Source organism: Pezoporus wallicus, unplaced genomic scaffold (genome assembly GCF_028554395.1).
Source record: "Pezoporus wallicus isolate ANWC-B61680 ecotype Strahan unplaced genomic scaffold, APGP_CSIRO_Pwel_v1 contig_5601, whole genome shotgun sequence".
Taxonomy (NCBI): domain Eukaryota; kingdom Metazoa; phylum Chordata; class Aves; order Psittaciformes; family Psittacidae; genus Pezoporus; species Pezoporus wallicus.
Window position 1 is genome coordinate 27,909 of NW_026642944.1, and position 15,674 is coordinate 43,582.

The 15,674-nt window shown below is 38.4% G+C and overlaps 1 protein-coding gene across 1 annotated transcript in view; it reads right to left on the minus strand.

The window, feature by feature from the left end:
* The window catches only part of CPLANE1 (ciliogenesis and planar polarity effector complex subunit 1), a 63,573-nt gene that overhangs the window by 25,557 nt on the left and 22,342 nt on the right, over nucleotides 1-15,674 (minus strand). The window contains exons 16-27 of the mRNA XM_057433241.1: nucleotides 14,165-14,393; nucleotides 13,805-13,938; nucleotides 10,955-11,172; nucleotides 10,513-10,677; nucleotides 9,437-9,575; nucleotides 8,911-9,020; nucleotides 4,979-5,137; nucleotides 4,709-4,817; nucleotides 4,049-4,352; nucleotides 2,637-3,570; nucleotides 1,296-1,459; nucleotides 345-475 (exon numbers count right to left, since the gene is read on the minus strand). Of these exons, the coding sequence (XP_057289224.1) occupies nucleotides 345-475; nucleotides 1,296-1,459; nucleotides 2,637-3,570; nucleotides 4,049-4,352; nucleotides 4,709-4,817; nucleotides 4,979-5,137; nucleotides 8,911-9,020; nucleotides 9,437-9,575; nucleotides 10,513-10,677; nucleotides 10,955-11,172; nucleotides 13,805-13,938; nucleotides 14,165-14,393 (2,796 nt within the window). The remainder of the gene's footprint in view (nucleotides 1-344; nucleotides 476-1,295; nucleotides 1,460-2,636; nucleotides 3,571-4,048; nucleotides 4,353-4,708; nucleotides 4,818-4,978; nucleotides 5,138-8,910; nucleotides 9,021-9,436; nucleotides 9,576-10,512; nucleotides 10,678-10,954; nucleotides 11,173-13,804; nucleotides 13,939-14,164; nucleotides 14,394-15,674) is intronic.

A 15,674-nucleotide genomic window follows, 5' to 3' on the forward strand; every position in this document is an offset into this window, starting at 1 on the left:
GTAGGAATATGATAACCTATGCATACTCAGCTCTTAAAATTTTCAAATCATATTTTACACAGTTGCATTGGTACTTCTGAATGAAAAGAAAGAATGACATACATTAATATATATTGTCTTATCTCTACAGCAAATAGACGTTATAGTATAAAACATCAGTCTTGAGAAAGCAATTGTTTAAAATTTAGTTATAAAATCTATATAATAATAATTTCAACAGAACAATAAAAACTTCCTTCAATTTTTTGATTAAATAACCAAAGGGACATATACCCCTACTCAGGCAAAACTCCTACTGTCTTAAATGTCAAAGCATGGTAAAATGATCTACCATAAAAACAAACCTATATCTGATGCTATCTCTTTCTTCTGAACAAATAGTCCCACTTCATTATGATCTTCAGTCACATGAGGTACAGAATAATTCCCATATTTAAGTTCCTTGTTATTAAAATATTTTGACTTTGCAGACATCCTGGTAATTTGAATTACAAAAGATAATTAACAATAGAAATAATGTAAGTATCTTAGTTCAGGTATGCTGTTCATCTCAAACTGCAGGCTAATGCATAGTAATAAAATAAACACTACTGTGAAATAATCAATATTCATCTAAATTTTCTGCCTGAATTTCACTTAAACCGAGACTATTTTTAGATTACATTTATTTCCCTCACTGAAACTTCCTTTATAAAACAAATAAAAAAAAAATCTTGTGACAGAGGATACACAATAATATCTCTGAATACTAATGCCAAAGATTTTTTTGCCTCTTCAGTGTAGCAGAAGATAAAGAGAAATGCCACAAAGGACATTTCCAACATCAAACTGTTTCAGGTATTAGCAAAATATTTACTGTCTTTCCAACAGTATGCATATGAGCATAGCTAGATTACAGATCCAGGTTAAAACAAACTAACACCGTGAACTCTCTTCTCAAAATGAAGAAAATTAGTTACTAAAGAGTCAAAGTTTTATGAATCCTTTGAGAAAACCATGATATCCATTTTATCAGGAATTTAGGTTCTATTTCCACATCACTGAGTTTACAAACAACCGTGTACAATTCACTTCATATGCAACAGCCACATTGTCTTCTAGCTAGAGGTACATCTGCTGATGAAGAATATTTAATATGCTTCATGCAGCTGTAAACAATATACATGAATTTAAATTTGCACTAAAAATAAACATGTAACATGTATTAACAGTAGAACTCTTCATGCTGATGACATGCTGCTTAGCTCAGGAATTACGACCAATTACAGTTCTCAGGTTAAACAAAGGTAAGTTACCCCAAACCAGTTTCACAAAGATCATCATGGGCTTGTATGCTCTGGACATCAACAGAAGGATTGGCCAGTATGGAAGAGCCTTCATCCATACTACTTTCTTTCTCTGTCCTAGACTGTGCTTCTGACAGAGATGCAAATTCTTTTAGATTTTGATTATCCGGACTCTATTAATAATGACAAACAAAATTCGTTAAAAAAAAAAAACAAAACAACAACCAACCAACCAACCAAAAAAACCCCTAATACTCTCAAAAAACTCAACAATTTCATACAGTATGTTTATGTTTAACTTCACCCCTTTTCTCTCTTATAGAGCTCAGAAATTCTGGATTTACAGTTGCTATGGAACCTAAGTGTCACTCCTTTTTGCATTAACTGAAGGCATAGTCCTCTGAATTATCTGAAAGAAACATAAAATTAGAGATCTGCCACTGTCAATATAGCATAAGTTGTCAAAGACACTGTGTGACAATACTCTCTATACAAAGATATATAATTAGATTTGGCCTTCATCACACTCAATACAAAACTCTAAAATTATCACTGAAGGCAGTATAAGTGGCAAAAAGCCATACATCACCATGCACTTAGATGCACACACAAAATTTCAGCAGTAAATTCTAAGTAAGATACAGGTGGCACTTCTCAGAAAACAGAAAATACACCCCCAAACCAAGACAAAAATCTCTTAACTGGGAGAAAAACCTCCTCAAAAAAACCCTTCAGAACCTTCTCCCCTCAAAGCCTTTCATGCAAAGTTAATTAGAGGATCAATGATCTAGGTGTACCTAAATACAAAGCCATACTCATCAGGTTCTTCTGCAGATCTTTTACATTAACACACATCCTCCAACTCTTTGCAATAGTGCTAGATAGAAATTCAGAATTCACTTTTCACCAACGTAACTAGTTTAAGTACTCAAGTCAGACTGTATCTGCTGTGTCCTCAAAGATGAGCGAATCTAAACTCAATTAACCCCAGAAAAACTAATTATTTGTCTTGTTTTACCACACTCCTATCTCCAGTACTGGGATTTTTCAAAGATAATGTCTAAAACTAGACACAGACGCTAAATTTCTAGGAATTTGGTCAAATAATGTGGTATCTAGATAAATGCATCAGCTTTTGAACAGGACTTCCAAAGAGACTTTCATCTCCAAACAGTCTTCCTACATACAGAATTCCAGTATTCCTTTTCCTAGCAACGCTTAAAGGAAAGGCTATTAATCAATATTCCAGGTTTTGCTAAGAACAGAACTATTCAGTAAAAGATGTGCGTGATTTTCTTTACTGTCATAAATAACTCACCATTTCACTGACACACTTATCCTCTTTCTTACCTTAAATTTTATGCTCTTTTTGTGAGATTCATCTCCATATAACTGTTCTAACAGCCACAAAGAAGTAAGGACAGCAGCCGCTGAAGTTTTCACATGTATTATTGGGAGAACTTCTTGTAAGGAATCTTGTTTATTGGAACCGCAGAGCAGTCTTTTTTCAGACCATCTTATCATCCACTCAAGCAATTTTGCAATATTGCTCAACTTACCCGTCAATTCTACAGGTAGTTGCTCTCCTGGTACAATATCAACCATACCAACAGTTTTGTAAACGTACTTAGAAGTTGCCTGAGTTTGCAGGCTTGAGAATGTACGGTTAGGAAATGTCTGGCTTGCTGATGCAACAGTGACTTCTTGATTGTCACTCTGAGCTCTGTAAATGGATTTGCGTTTTAAACCAAATAATCCATCATTAAATCCTTTCATTAGGGTACACACAGGAGGTTCTGTTATCTGTAGAGCGGACCGTAAAATGGCTTGATTTTCAAAATTATTTTGGTTTTCATTACAGACAGATGCTGCTTCAGGATCACAAGATGCCAGGGTGACAGTATAGGAGGAACCTGCTCTAAACACTCTCTGGCTCCTAGTTTTGCCTTGTCGACGTTTTAGTGTTGTATGAACATCAAAGAAGAGAGAATTTAACTCATGCTCTTGAAGAAGTCCAGAAAAGCTGGTAAGAAATGGAATTCCAAGGTCACTGTAGTTCACCAGGTCTCTCTCAAGAATGTAACTCAAGAAGAGTTCTAAAAAAATTACATATTCATCATCATCACGTTCAAATTCCCATGCACCAACCACAGGCATAATAGATTGATTATGCATATCTTCTTCACATACTTTGTCTTCAGGCTTTGTTTTGCAGTTAAAGGCTTTTATCTTGCATGAGGTATTTTTACTGCCTATTTCACCTTGTCTCTGATGCTCATTATCCCTGTAAACAACAAATGTAAGTACTGTTAACACCAAAATCCATTGTTAGAAGAATTACATGAAAAAAAAAAGTAAATACTACATTAGCTCCTTTACTTCCCACTGCTAAAAATGGGAACAACCCCAAATTTACATTAGCATTTTATGTATTAATACATTACTAATTAAGGTGGCAAATTAATCAAATTCAAAATCCACAGTTTTTACACAGACAGTAACTCAGTAGTATCTATCATACATGAACATGGTCATAGCTGATAACATTACACTTCAAGAATGTACTAGTCACAGAGTAACTGATGTAACACTGGCATTTCTAAGATTTGATAATTTTTTAATTCTTTATTTGATAAATTACCCAATGTGACAATTATCCAGTTCAGTGAAAAGATTAGTTAAACACGAAGAGACAACTTTTTCTCATTTGTTTTTTTTTTCTAATTTAAATAGGAAGATCTCTGCTGCAATTCTGTGCATACCTTTGGAGTGAAGGTGTTTGAGCTCTCATTTCTTCAGCAAACAAAGCATCAGAAAGCGTATCTGCTGTGTCAGCATCACTATATACCTGAGGATTCCCAAGATCAGTAAGTGTGCTTCTGCTTAGACTAGTGCCTAATGAGAATCTGTCATAACAGTGTTCATCGTTTGCTGCTTCCTCTTCTGCTGGCTCCCAAATATTAATTTCTATAGGGCCTATGCTCTTTATTACATGTTTCAAGGCCTTCATTCTCGCTTTTTCAGTAGCTTGTATAACAACAGACATAATTTCTTCACTTTCAGAACCTACCAAAAGAAAAAAACCAAGATAGTTTAAATGCAAGCTTCCACAGCGCAGTAATTCTCTCAAGTTGAGAAGAATGAACTTCGAATTGTCATAGATTATAGCCATTTAGAAATACAGACAGAAACTGATAAAGTGAAGAAACGTCACCAAGATGGAAGTCATGATATTCTGCTATTGGCACAGACATATCAGAAAGAAAATGCAGAATCTGCCACAGAACTCTCTCAAAGTTGTCTAACTGAAAACTGTAATTGTTTTACATGGATGGTATGACAGAAGGTACTGTCATAAGTTAATACTTCAGGTGAAAAAAGGAAAGTTTGCTTAATATTTTGTGAAGAAGGATGCACACTACCTTTAATAATACTGTGTCTCAGTTGCTGCTGAAGTCCATGATATTTATCTCTTAGTGGAACCCTTATATCTTCAGGATTAGGAAATGCTTTTACAAAAATCTCTGCCACCTGTACAAAATAAAGTGTCTTTTAAAGTAGCAAAAATACAAATAAGGTGTCATTTCCAACAGAATTTATACCACTAGGAAGTCTAACTAGTAGATTTTACAAGGAGAAGAAATATTTGTGATAATCTCCATTGCTTTTGTTCTAGCTTTAATGTCGTTCACCTTTTTGACTGGTGGCAATTCTCCAAGCAGACTCAAAATTACATCCTGAACTAATTCTTCAGCATTCATGAATCTGCAGAAAGGAAGCATTCGACAAGCCCACTCCACTGTGCTCAGACAATGCTCAATTCTGGAGGCATCATATTCACTCTTCAGATCCTAAAAAAAAATACCTTGCTACAGAAACATTAACTGATATGAACAATATATTTCAGCTACATTATTCATGCACTGCAAATAGTAACGATTCTTTCCTAGCCAACAGAAGATAAACATCTCTAGTTTAACTGCCAAATAGAGAAGTATGTGATGCTAGGAGGCAGATCAAGGTTGCTGTAAACCATAACTTACGTATTAAAAAAAGAGCAAGCTTTTTTAAACCAGTTTAAGAAACAATCTTATTAATACTCTGCTAGACTCTGTTTGCAATCATTTAGAACTTGAGAATTTAACTAACATACTGAAAGTAAATATTTTTACCGTGCTTTAAAGTGATCATAAATTTGCTTTTAAGATGGAACAATTTATTTTGAAAGTCAGTAGTCTCTATCTCATTTGTCACTGTCTCAGCACAGAAAAAACCAGAATATCTATTAGTTAAAACAGAGCCTTCCTGTTTCTTTAAATCTTGTTTTTTCTGGTTAAGAGAAGTGCTGAACCTGTTTTAAAAAGGAAGCAACCTTGGCTAAGATAGCTGAGTTGCTAAGACAGATTCTGTACTGATACAGATTATATGACAAATATCATGCTAGCAGTTTCTTTCTTTTTCTTCCATGATCACCGACAACAACTGATGAGGGTATAAGTAGAGAAAACATGATTAAATTTTAACATTTTTATTATTCTTTTTTATAAAACGTGTATTTAACACACCAAATGGATATCTATTTAACATTTTTGGTGTGTTGAATACACATCCATCAGGTAACACCCAAATTATTTTCAGCTAATTAGAAAAAAAAAAGTAGACAACAAGTGTAGAAACTATTGCTCTTCTGATAATACATTTTCAATTAGAATCATAGGATCATAGAATAGTTAGGGCTGGAAAGGACCTTAAGATCAGCTAGTTCCAACCCCTTGCCATGGGCAGGGATACCTCACAGTAAACCATGTCATACAAGGCTTGGTCCATCCACCAAATTGATGTCTCTCCAATTTAAAGGCAAGGATGTCATGTGGGACAGTGTCGAACACTTTGCACAAGTCCAGCCAGATGACGTCAACTGCTTTACCCCTGTCCATCAGTTCCATGGAACCATCATAGAAGGCCACCAAATTGGTCAGGCAGGATTTCCCCTTAGTGAAGCCATGCTGGCTGTCACCAAGCACCTTGTTGTTTTTCATGTGCCTTAGCATGCCTTCCAGGAGAACCTGCTCCAAGATTTTGCCAGGCACAGAGGTGAGACTGACTGGTCTGTAGTTCCCTGGGTCATCCATTTTCCCCTTCTTGAAAATAGGGGTTATAATTCCCTTTTTTCCAGTCGTCAGGAACTTCACCTGACTGCCACGGTTTGTCAAATATGATGGACAGTGGCTTAGCAACTTCATTTGCCAGCTCCTTCAGGACCCATGGAAGGATTTCATCAGGTCCGCTGTACTTATGCATGTTCAGGTTCTTAAGATGGCCTCGAACTAGATCCTCTCCTACAGTGGGCCTAAGGTCTTCATTGTCACAGTTCCTGCATCAGCATTCCAAGACTTGGGTGGTGTGCTCAGAGCATTTGCCAGTGAAGACCAACGCAAAGAAGTCTTTAAGAACCTCAGCCTTCTCCAAGTCCAGGGTAGCCAGTTCACCTGAAAGCCTCTGCAGGGGGCCCATGTTGTCCGTAGTCTGTCTTTTATTTGCTACGTACCTATAGAATCCCTTCCTGTTATCTTTCACATCCCTAGCCAAGTTTAATTCTAACTGGGCCTTAGCTTTCCTAACCTGGTTCCTAGCTTCCCGGACAACATCTCTGTATTCTTCCCAGGCCACCTGTCCTTGCTTCCAACTTTTATAAGCCTCTTTTTTCCTTCAGAGTTTCCTCAGCAGATCCTTATCCATCCAAGGAGGTCTCCTGGCCCTCCTGCTGCACTTCCTTCTAGTTGGGATGCAACACTCCTGAGCTTGCAGTATGTGATCCTTGAATACTAACCAGCAGTCTTGGGCCCCTCTGCCCTCTAGGGCTATATCTCATGGAACCTTACTAAGCAGGTTCCTGAAGAGGCCAAAGTCTGCTCTCTTGAAGTCCAGGGCAGTGAGATTGCTGCACACTCTTCTCACTGTCCTGGGGATCTCAAACTCGACCATCTCATGATTGCTACAACCAAGGCTGCCCTGGAGCGTCACATTTCCAACCACCCCTTCCCTGTTGGTGAGCAGAAGGTCAAGCATGGCACCTCTCCTTGTCAGCTCCTCTGTTACTTGCAGAAGGAAGCTGTCTTCCACACAATCAAGGAACCTCCTGGGTTGCTTGTGCTGGGCTGTACTGTCCCTCCAACAGATGTCGGGGTGGTTGAAATCCCCCATGAGAACAAGGGCCTGCAAGTGTGAGGCTGCTCCTATCTGTCTGTAGAGTGCTTCATCCAGAGAGTCTTCTTGATCAGGCGGTCTGTAATGTCCCCCATAGCTGTTCTCCCTTTAACCCTGATGTACAAACTCTCTTGACTTCTCACCTGCCCCAGAGTTCCATACTCTCCAGCCTATCACTGACATAAATAGCAATTCCCCCTCCCTGCCTGCCTGGCCTGTCTTTTCTAAAGAGCCTGCAACCTTTCATTCCAACACTCCAGTCATAGGAGCCATCCCACCATGTTTCTGTGATGCCTATTATATCATACCCCCATAGACGTGCACACATCTCTATTGTTCCCCATGCTACAGGTGTTTGTATAGAGCCATCTGAGCCAAGCTCCAAATGAAGCCAGCTCACTGGCTGGAGCAGCTAGAATATCTCCACACTGCTCTGAGCATTTATTACTGGTGCTAGCAACTCACTGGTTGTGTTTGGATGGAATGATGCCCCCTTCCCCCAACACATCTAGTTTAAAGCTTCCTTGACCAGTCTGGCAAGCCTCCTATCAAAGCCGCTCTTCCCCTTGCTGATCAGCTCCACCAGCCCTCAGAAGACCTGGCCTCCTGAACTGAGTTCCATGTTCTAAATACCCAATCCCCTGACTATGGCACCACTGTTCTAACTATTTATTAACCTGCCAAATCCGCCTTGCCTTTTTAAGGTCCTCCCCTTTATCCTGGAGTATTGATGAAAAGGCTATCTGAGCTCCAGCACCCCTAACCACCTCCCCCAGTGCTCTGTAGTCCTTATGTTCTCTGGGCTACTGCTATCTGTATCACTAGCACCCACATGGATCACTAGAAGTGGTAATAGTAGGACCTACTAGACCAGGCAGCCTCTCTTCAACATCCCTGATCTGTGCCCCTGGTAGGCAACTCACCTCCCTTGAGACTGGGTCAGGCCGACAGATGGGTGCCTCTGTGTCCTTCAAAGTAGAGCCCCCAACACTACGACCCCCCACTTTTTTCTGGCAGCATCAGTAGTGATCTTCTTTACTGGTGCATCAGCTGATTGATCATGTTGTGAGTGTGTTTCCTCATTAGCCCCGTGCAGAACTGCAAAGCGGTTCTGGGTGGGGACAACAGATTTAGGAGGAAGCCCCTTGCTTTTAATTGTCCTCTTCCTCCTTTTCTTGTTGGTTAATTATTTGCATTAAATACCAAGCAAAAGCACAAAAGAAGTACTATTAGAAAATAGTAGTTCACATGGACAACACTGTTCTGTAGCATCAAATATTGCACATTGCAGCACTGTGTAATTTTGTCCTACTAGGCAAATAAAAGCTCTCACAGAAATATACAGCAGACCTTTAAAATTCTTCTTATAGCTCTATGCAATTAAACTGTATCTTTAATATACTAGCAATGTAATTACCTTGTGATTGTTAATATTTTCCCTTGCAGTTTGGTACCGCCTACAGTTGTCAGATAATCTTTCACGAACATGAAACATCCAGCACAATGCACACAGCTCTCTGAACCAACCTACAACACAAACATGCAATGTGGTGAGATTCTATTTAAATGAATTAAATAAAACAGCTTGAGATTTTTAGCTAGAAGTAACTTACATTAGTGTAATAGTAGTTCAAGAAAAAAATTACTCGCTCTTGAGCTTTTAATAATGCTCTCCAGCTAGAGTTCTTTAGTTCCACTTAGTGTTCATGTTCCTTCACATTTGTCAGATCCATAACACACACAACAATCTTTAACAGCAACTTTCAAATTAGAAGTTTTGATAACTAATGTAAAACCTGAAAATAGAACATGTTTCTGTACACATCACAGTACCCTCAGGGGAGTGTACTCTCAAAAAACTCATGAGTTTTTTGCATCTGTAAATTCTCTTTCTTGTGGTTTTTTTTTCAGTTCTAAATTATCCTGGTTTTTTGTATACAGACCTAAAATTTTGCAGGTAATATCATCAAACTGATGGTCACCAGAAGTTGTAGCTCTATAGAAAACAGGGTGGAAATTGCAGTAACGAAGCAAAGTCTCTGGGAATGGACTCAGTGAATGAAGAGATCCTTTCGTTCGAATCTACACATACCATAAAAAATAAATAAATAATCAAAATTGATATAAAAATCAGTTTTTGTGTATCACTATTAAACATGCAGCCTCTCAGTTATTAGCAGAATACTGCCAAGATCAGTAAAATTCCCTTTAGCTTGCTTTCAATTTTCTTCCAATCAGTATTCTGAAAATTCATCTTAAGGAATATGTTTAGTATGAGCTATGGCACAACAAGTACTTCTGTTTGCACAGTACTCATGATATTCATGATTACCATGAAATACAAGAGCAACAAAATGTAAGAGGCACTGAGATCAAGATTAGGAAAACAAGTTTCATCCAACACAGCCCAAGCTGCTGTCAACCAAGGCAGACTAGTTTTCCCTCTTGTTTCAGCTGGTACTTCTGATCACCTCTCTGTGCCAGCATTAAGCATGTAATCATCCAATGAACAAACAGAAGGAAATATTTGTCAGTCAGGCCAGTTCCTGATCTGTATCACTACATGAACACTGGTGCAGGGGAGCTGAGGAAAGGCAGACAGTCGCACACACCCCCTTCTGTAGCAAACCAACATTTTTTTAAGTAGCTGTGTAATGATGACCTAAGAAAAGCCAGAGTTCATACAAAATTTGAATTTTAATCTATATATCCAAGTTTGGTTCCGTGCAAACAAAACGCATGAGTAGAACAAGACCTTACAATCCCATGCTCTGTGCACAAGGATTGACCACGTGACCTGCTGAAGTGAGTATCACCTTCTCTGTTACATATTCCACACTAAGTGAACTCTGGTTTCCTGAAAGAACTTAACAGGAACTGTAAAACTGGAAGACTACATGTAACAACATAACATCAAAGTCCAGATGGGATTGAATGCTTCTCTAATGCAACTGGAAGCTTGTCAGCAACATTTATGACTGGTAATCAAATTACAAAAAAAAACAAGTTAAATGCTTACTTTTTGCATAACTTTTCTTGCCCGCTTCAGTTTTGTGATATACCACTGTGCTGCAGGGCAGGAACAATGAGCAGCCCGGAAAAGCAAGATTATTCGCTGAAGAATTCCTGACACTTTCTGACGACTTTCTCTCTCAATTTTTAGAAGAATGTCATTGCAGTCCTCCTGAAAAATGCAAATTCCAAGACAAAAACAAGACTCAAAATCAGAAAGGACATACACAATAAGAATCTAACCCAAAGACTGTGTCTGCTCCAAGAGTATTTCCATTTAGATCCTTTGTGGAAAAAACAGTCACTACAGTTCTGGTTAAGTAAATGAATAGCCATGGAAGAAACAGATGAAAAATGAACTGGAAAGAACTAGAATAAAGATCACTATTATTTCATAAAAACATTTAGAACCCAGGAAGACCCAAGAAACTTCCATCATGCATGCTTACTTCACTGAGAGAAGCTGGCTGAGGACAGTACAATGGTGGTGCTGGAAGATAAAGCCCATCTGGAACTAAACCATACAATTTTCTGCTAAGTTCCTTGGCAGAATCCATCAAAACCTGAAATGTCTCCGAGAGAATATCAGTATCTGCCATAGCAGCTGCTTTAAGTAGTTCCTGTATGGAACTATAAAGAACATCTGCATCTTCCTCTTCAAGGGGATCTATAAAATATTAACCACAGAAAACACTAAGTCAATTGTCTTAATACGTGGCCTTCATTCTGAAATTACAAAGCTACATTTTCAGAATTTGCATTTACCTCTTACAACGTGTACAACAGCTCTATTTATTTTAGGATAAGATCTCTTATGTTTCAAAACAGTATTATTAATTTTTGCTTCTGCCCTGTTAAGGGGAAAGATACTGCCTTTCTAGGTAGCAAATTTAACTTTTCAGCCATGTACCTGCTTGGCATAAAATTCTGGCAAATCTTTCTCGCCAAGCAGGCATAAACTAGGTATACTATTTATAATTATTAATAAAACCAACTCTTTTTATCAGTAAGCATGATTATCAAGGAAAGGCCAATGTATTTGTTTGATCTCTTTTACATATTATTAGATTTTTTCTCATCTCCTAGAAGTAGGAGAATGCTGAAATTATTCATTAATTGGACTGTGAAATTCACATAATTCTATGCTGTTCTACTTTCATTTCTACTCCATTTGTTATAAAATATGGGCTACCAAATCTTTTCACTACCTATCATGCTTAAAGAGTGTTATATATAACATGGACGTATGTGTTTCTGTTTGAAATAAAAAACTTGGAAATTGGTACAAAAGAAGAGGTTAAGCCATATCCGAAACACTGTAAAGATTAACATCCACCTCCTGAAAGGAACTTGAAATGTGTTTTTTCCAAACACGCACAGAAAAAAAGAGAGTAAGGAATAGAGATCATGCCAGTACGATTTCTGTAAAATGTAAACAAGGACAGGTTGATCTAGCTAGCTGAGGGAATTAACACCTGTAAGGTATTAAGTTAGGTTGTATGATAAAAAGATTATATACACACATACAAAGGAGCAGAAGACAATAGCAGGAACCTGAACACCACCTAGACCCATCCACTCACAGCAGAAAAATCAGCTTATGAAAGGATCATCTCCACAAGCCCAGAGATGTACAACAGCAAATTAAGTACTCAGACAAATGGACACCCTGTCCAGGATCTTTCCAGGGAAGACATCATCCCCTGTGTCCAGGTATGAAACCCATCAGGAAGAGACAATGGGAATGTCTCTCTTCAGGACTTTTTGGCTTGAGGTGTCACTGTCAAGAAGGATACGATATGCAGAGAATACAGGGTAAGAGTTTTCTGGAATTGTAAAAGGCTCATTATGGGATCTTTAAGATAGAAATCAAAGATATGATATGGAGCTGTGGCAGCCTCACTTTCTTCCACTAGCTCCTGTTAGCATATGTCTGTTTTCTTGAGTGAAGGGTTTTCTATTCTGTGTGTCCATGTAGAGGAATTTAAGCGCCAGCAACTGGAGTGAGACCATAGATCAGAAACCCTGTGTATCTGGGATCTGCAGACTGGAGTCAGGTAAAATCAAGTGCCTGCAAGTGGAGTGGGACTACAGGTCAGAGTACCCACATATCCATAGTACCAGCAACCAAAGAAAGTGGGGCTATGTTAAGTGACTGCACGAGTGCTATCAAGTATCAACTCAGACCAAGTGAAATGCCCTAGGACCTAGGGGTGTGTGCATCTCACTCATGCAAGACAGAGCATAGGAGCTGGCAGTGACTAGAGGGACCAGCGAAGACCTGGCCAACTGCCAGAGATGATGTGGAGCTCAGCTTGTGTGACTGCATGTCCCCAAGGGCAAGAAAAGGGAATTTGCATACTGGAGGGACCAAGTAGGTTGTGACCACGTGCCAGAAAGACAGTGTGCCCATAGGTGTGTGTGTCTGCAAGAGTGAGGCACATGGAAAGACTGAGGACTGAGCTCCTGGGTGGACGGTATATTCAAGGCCATCTACTGTGGGGGTGAGTAGACAGTGTGTGCGTGAGAAGAGGAAGGTATTTCTGAAAAAGTCTGTACCAGAAAATGCAGTGGGGCTAGGGCATATGTGCAGACACCAGCAACTTGGGAGACTCAGCTACTAGCTCTAAGCCTAGCTACTGGAGGGATCCACATTGTACTTTTAGGTATCTATATGCAGACCTTCATTCTGACTAGCAAGAGAGGGAAATGGGATGGGATTTTTGGTGCTGTTTGTACAAGCGTTGAACATGTCTGCAGGTGCTGATCTGTGTAGTTACCTGTATGCAGGTATAGCATATATGTCTGTGTGCGTGCCTACTGGGAATACATTCTGAGTTTTGCTGCCTGTTGGACCAGCATGAATGGAGCTGTCAGGCTACAAGACACAACTCCCTTTCACCATTAACAGAAAAGAAAGGCAAAACTTAAACACTGTCATGTAACAAATTTTAAGTAGGACAATACTTTCCATACTGTTTATATGTTTACATTTGCTTCAGGGCATTTTTTTTTGTTTTAATGAAACTTCAGTTAACTTTTGGATAATACTAAGACCAGTCAAATAAGGTTTTGGCTGATAGGCACAAAGAAGACAAGATTGATAATAGAGTCCATTTTTCTAATTATGAAAGCCAAAACCATAATGCCTATAAAACTGAAGTATTTTAATACGTTGTAACAGTAACGCATGCATTGGAAAAGACAAGGTAATTGTTTCTTTTTAAGACAGTGTATGACACAGTATATGCAGTGAAATAACATGAAAAATAAACATACCTATTTATAATTTTACATACCTGTAAACCGCTCATATTTAAGACATCCTGATGTTTCAGAAGTAACTGGCTGTCCTAACAAAGATTGTAACTTTTCCTGAAAAGTCTGCATTGGTGATAAGCTTAATGGCAGGTGACACTCTCTGTTTTTCAGTCTGAAAGTATAAAAACCTCTTAATAACAAAGATAAACCCATAGATAATCTAATGAAGGTCTGTTAAATCAGTATCTAAGATAAAATAACTAATCTTAACATGTTAGATCCTACTTGAGTCTGGGAATATGAACTTTTGATGCAAAGGATATGCCTTGTTACAATGAACTTCAGCAAATAACATTAATAAAAAGATACAGTGTACTAAATTCCAAGCACAAATTTACCTTGAGAATTCATCAGAGTTCTGACAATACAGCTGGTAGGCCACTCCAATTGAAACAGAGAGTTTCCAGTCCCCAAGTCTGTGTGTTAACCACACAGCCTCTGGAATAAGTCCACCAATAAAGAACAAATCCAGAGCGTATTCAGCTGTCCACACAGATGAAAGTTTCTGTTCCCTGACAGCTCTGGTAACCAAACAGTGTTGCAGTGGAATAATACGAGGAGATATGTCTGTGACAAAAAAAAACCCACATTTTAAAGATTAAATACATGCTATCAGATGAACTATCTAGAATTCATATGTTCACACTGTTTTTGGAGTCGCTGCAGCGCACAACTGCTCTTTATCAGAGGCACACACTAAAGGGTTTATCTGCAGCAGGGAGATGCAGCTCTGCTATGGTACAACAGTGAGGTCAAAGGAGGCTGCTTAATAATGTGGGATATGCAAACAGGTGCAAAACCTGTGGGTTATTCTTACTTTAAAGATCTAATCACACTGATGGGACATTTGCAAGTATGCTACCACATGCTCAGGATATTTCAGAGATTACACTTGAGATAAATGCCAATGGTGAGTTTTCCAAGTGCTGCTTACTGCAGAAGACAAAAAGTTACAGTGCATTTTTAAGTATCTCCTTGTTTCTTGAGGTTTAGATTTGTTTTCTAAGGCTTCACTTTCTGGGTTTCCTGGAGAGGTGCTGACCAACATTAAGAAGTTACTTGCTGCTCTTACAGTTTCTGTTTACTGTCAATGCAATGACAATTATTTAGGGAAATATTCACACTAATTGAACTTATGCAACACAATTTTTCCAAGACTGTCTCACAATGTACATGTATCTTTGACAAATGCAAGTATTAAAATCAAGGTCACATTTTCTAGGTTTTATCTGGAAAACTGGCTGATTAAAACATCCAAAAGACCATGAAGACATATATACTAGTGCATGCTGTAGTACAGATATGTTAGAAATAGTTCATGTATTCAAATGCGTGAATACTGCAGAAAATCTAATCAATCAAAATAAGTTAATATGGTAGAGAAATAGCTGGCATTATACCAGTAGAGTACTTACAATACTTCCAACTAACTCTTAATTCCTGTGGACATTAAATCACTTTGAAAATTAACTCTGAAACTAAAATTTTCCTAACAAGGGAAGTCTTTAAACAGAATCTCTTGCAGAAAACAGATAAACTACCCACTGTGATGAATACTAATTCTCAAAAAAATGCTGAAAAACAGGACTTAAAAGCAACATGTAGTACTTGGGTTCAACAAGAAACTAAGTTGACATTCCCACTCGGACACCGGATCTGATGATACGGTGTCTGAAGCATTTTGGCTTCCAAAAACCAGTTTCCTCTGGCTCTTCAGTTTGGGTCACACCACATCATGAATCCAATTCAACTATCCGTAAAGCACTGCTTTTCTCTCACTTTTGGGAGGATCAGAGTCAGTCAGAGCCACAACTTCAGGCAAAAGTAGTGCATGAACCACAAATTCTA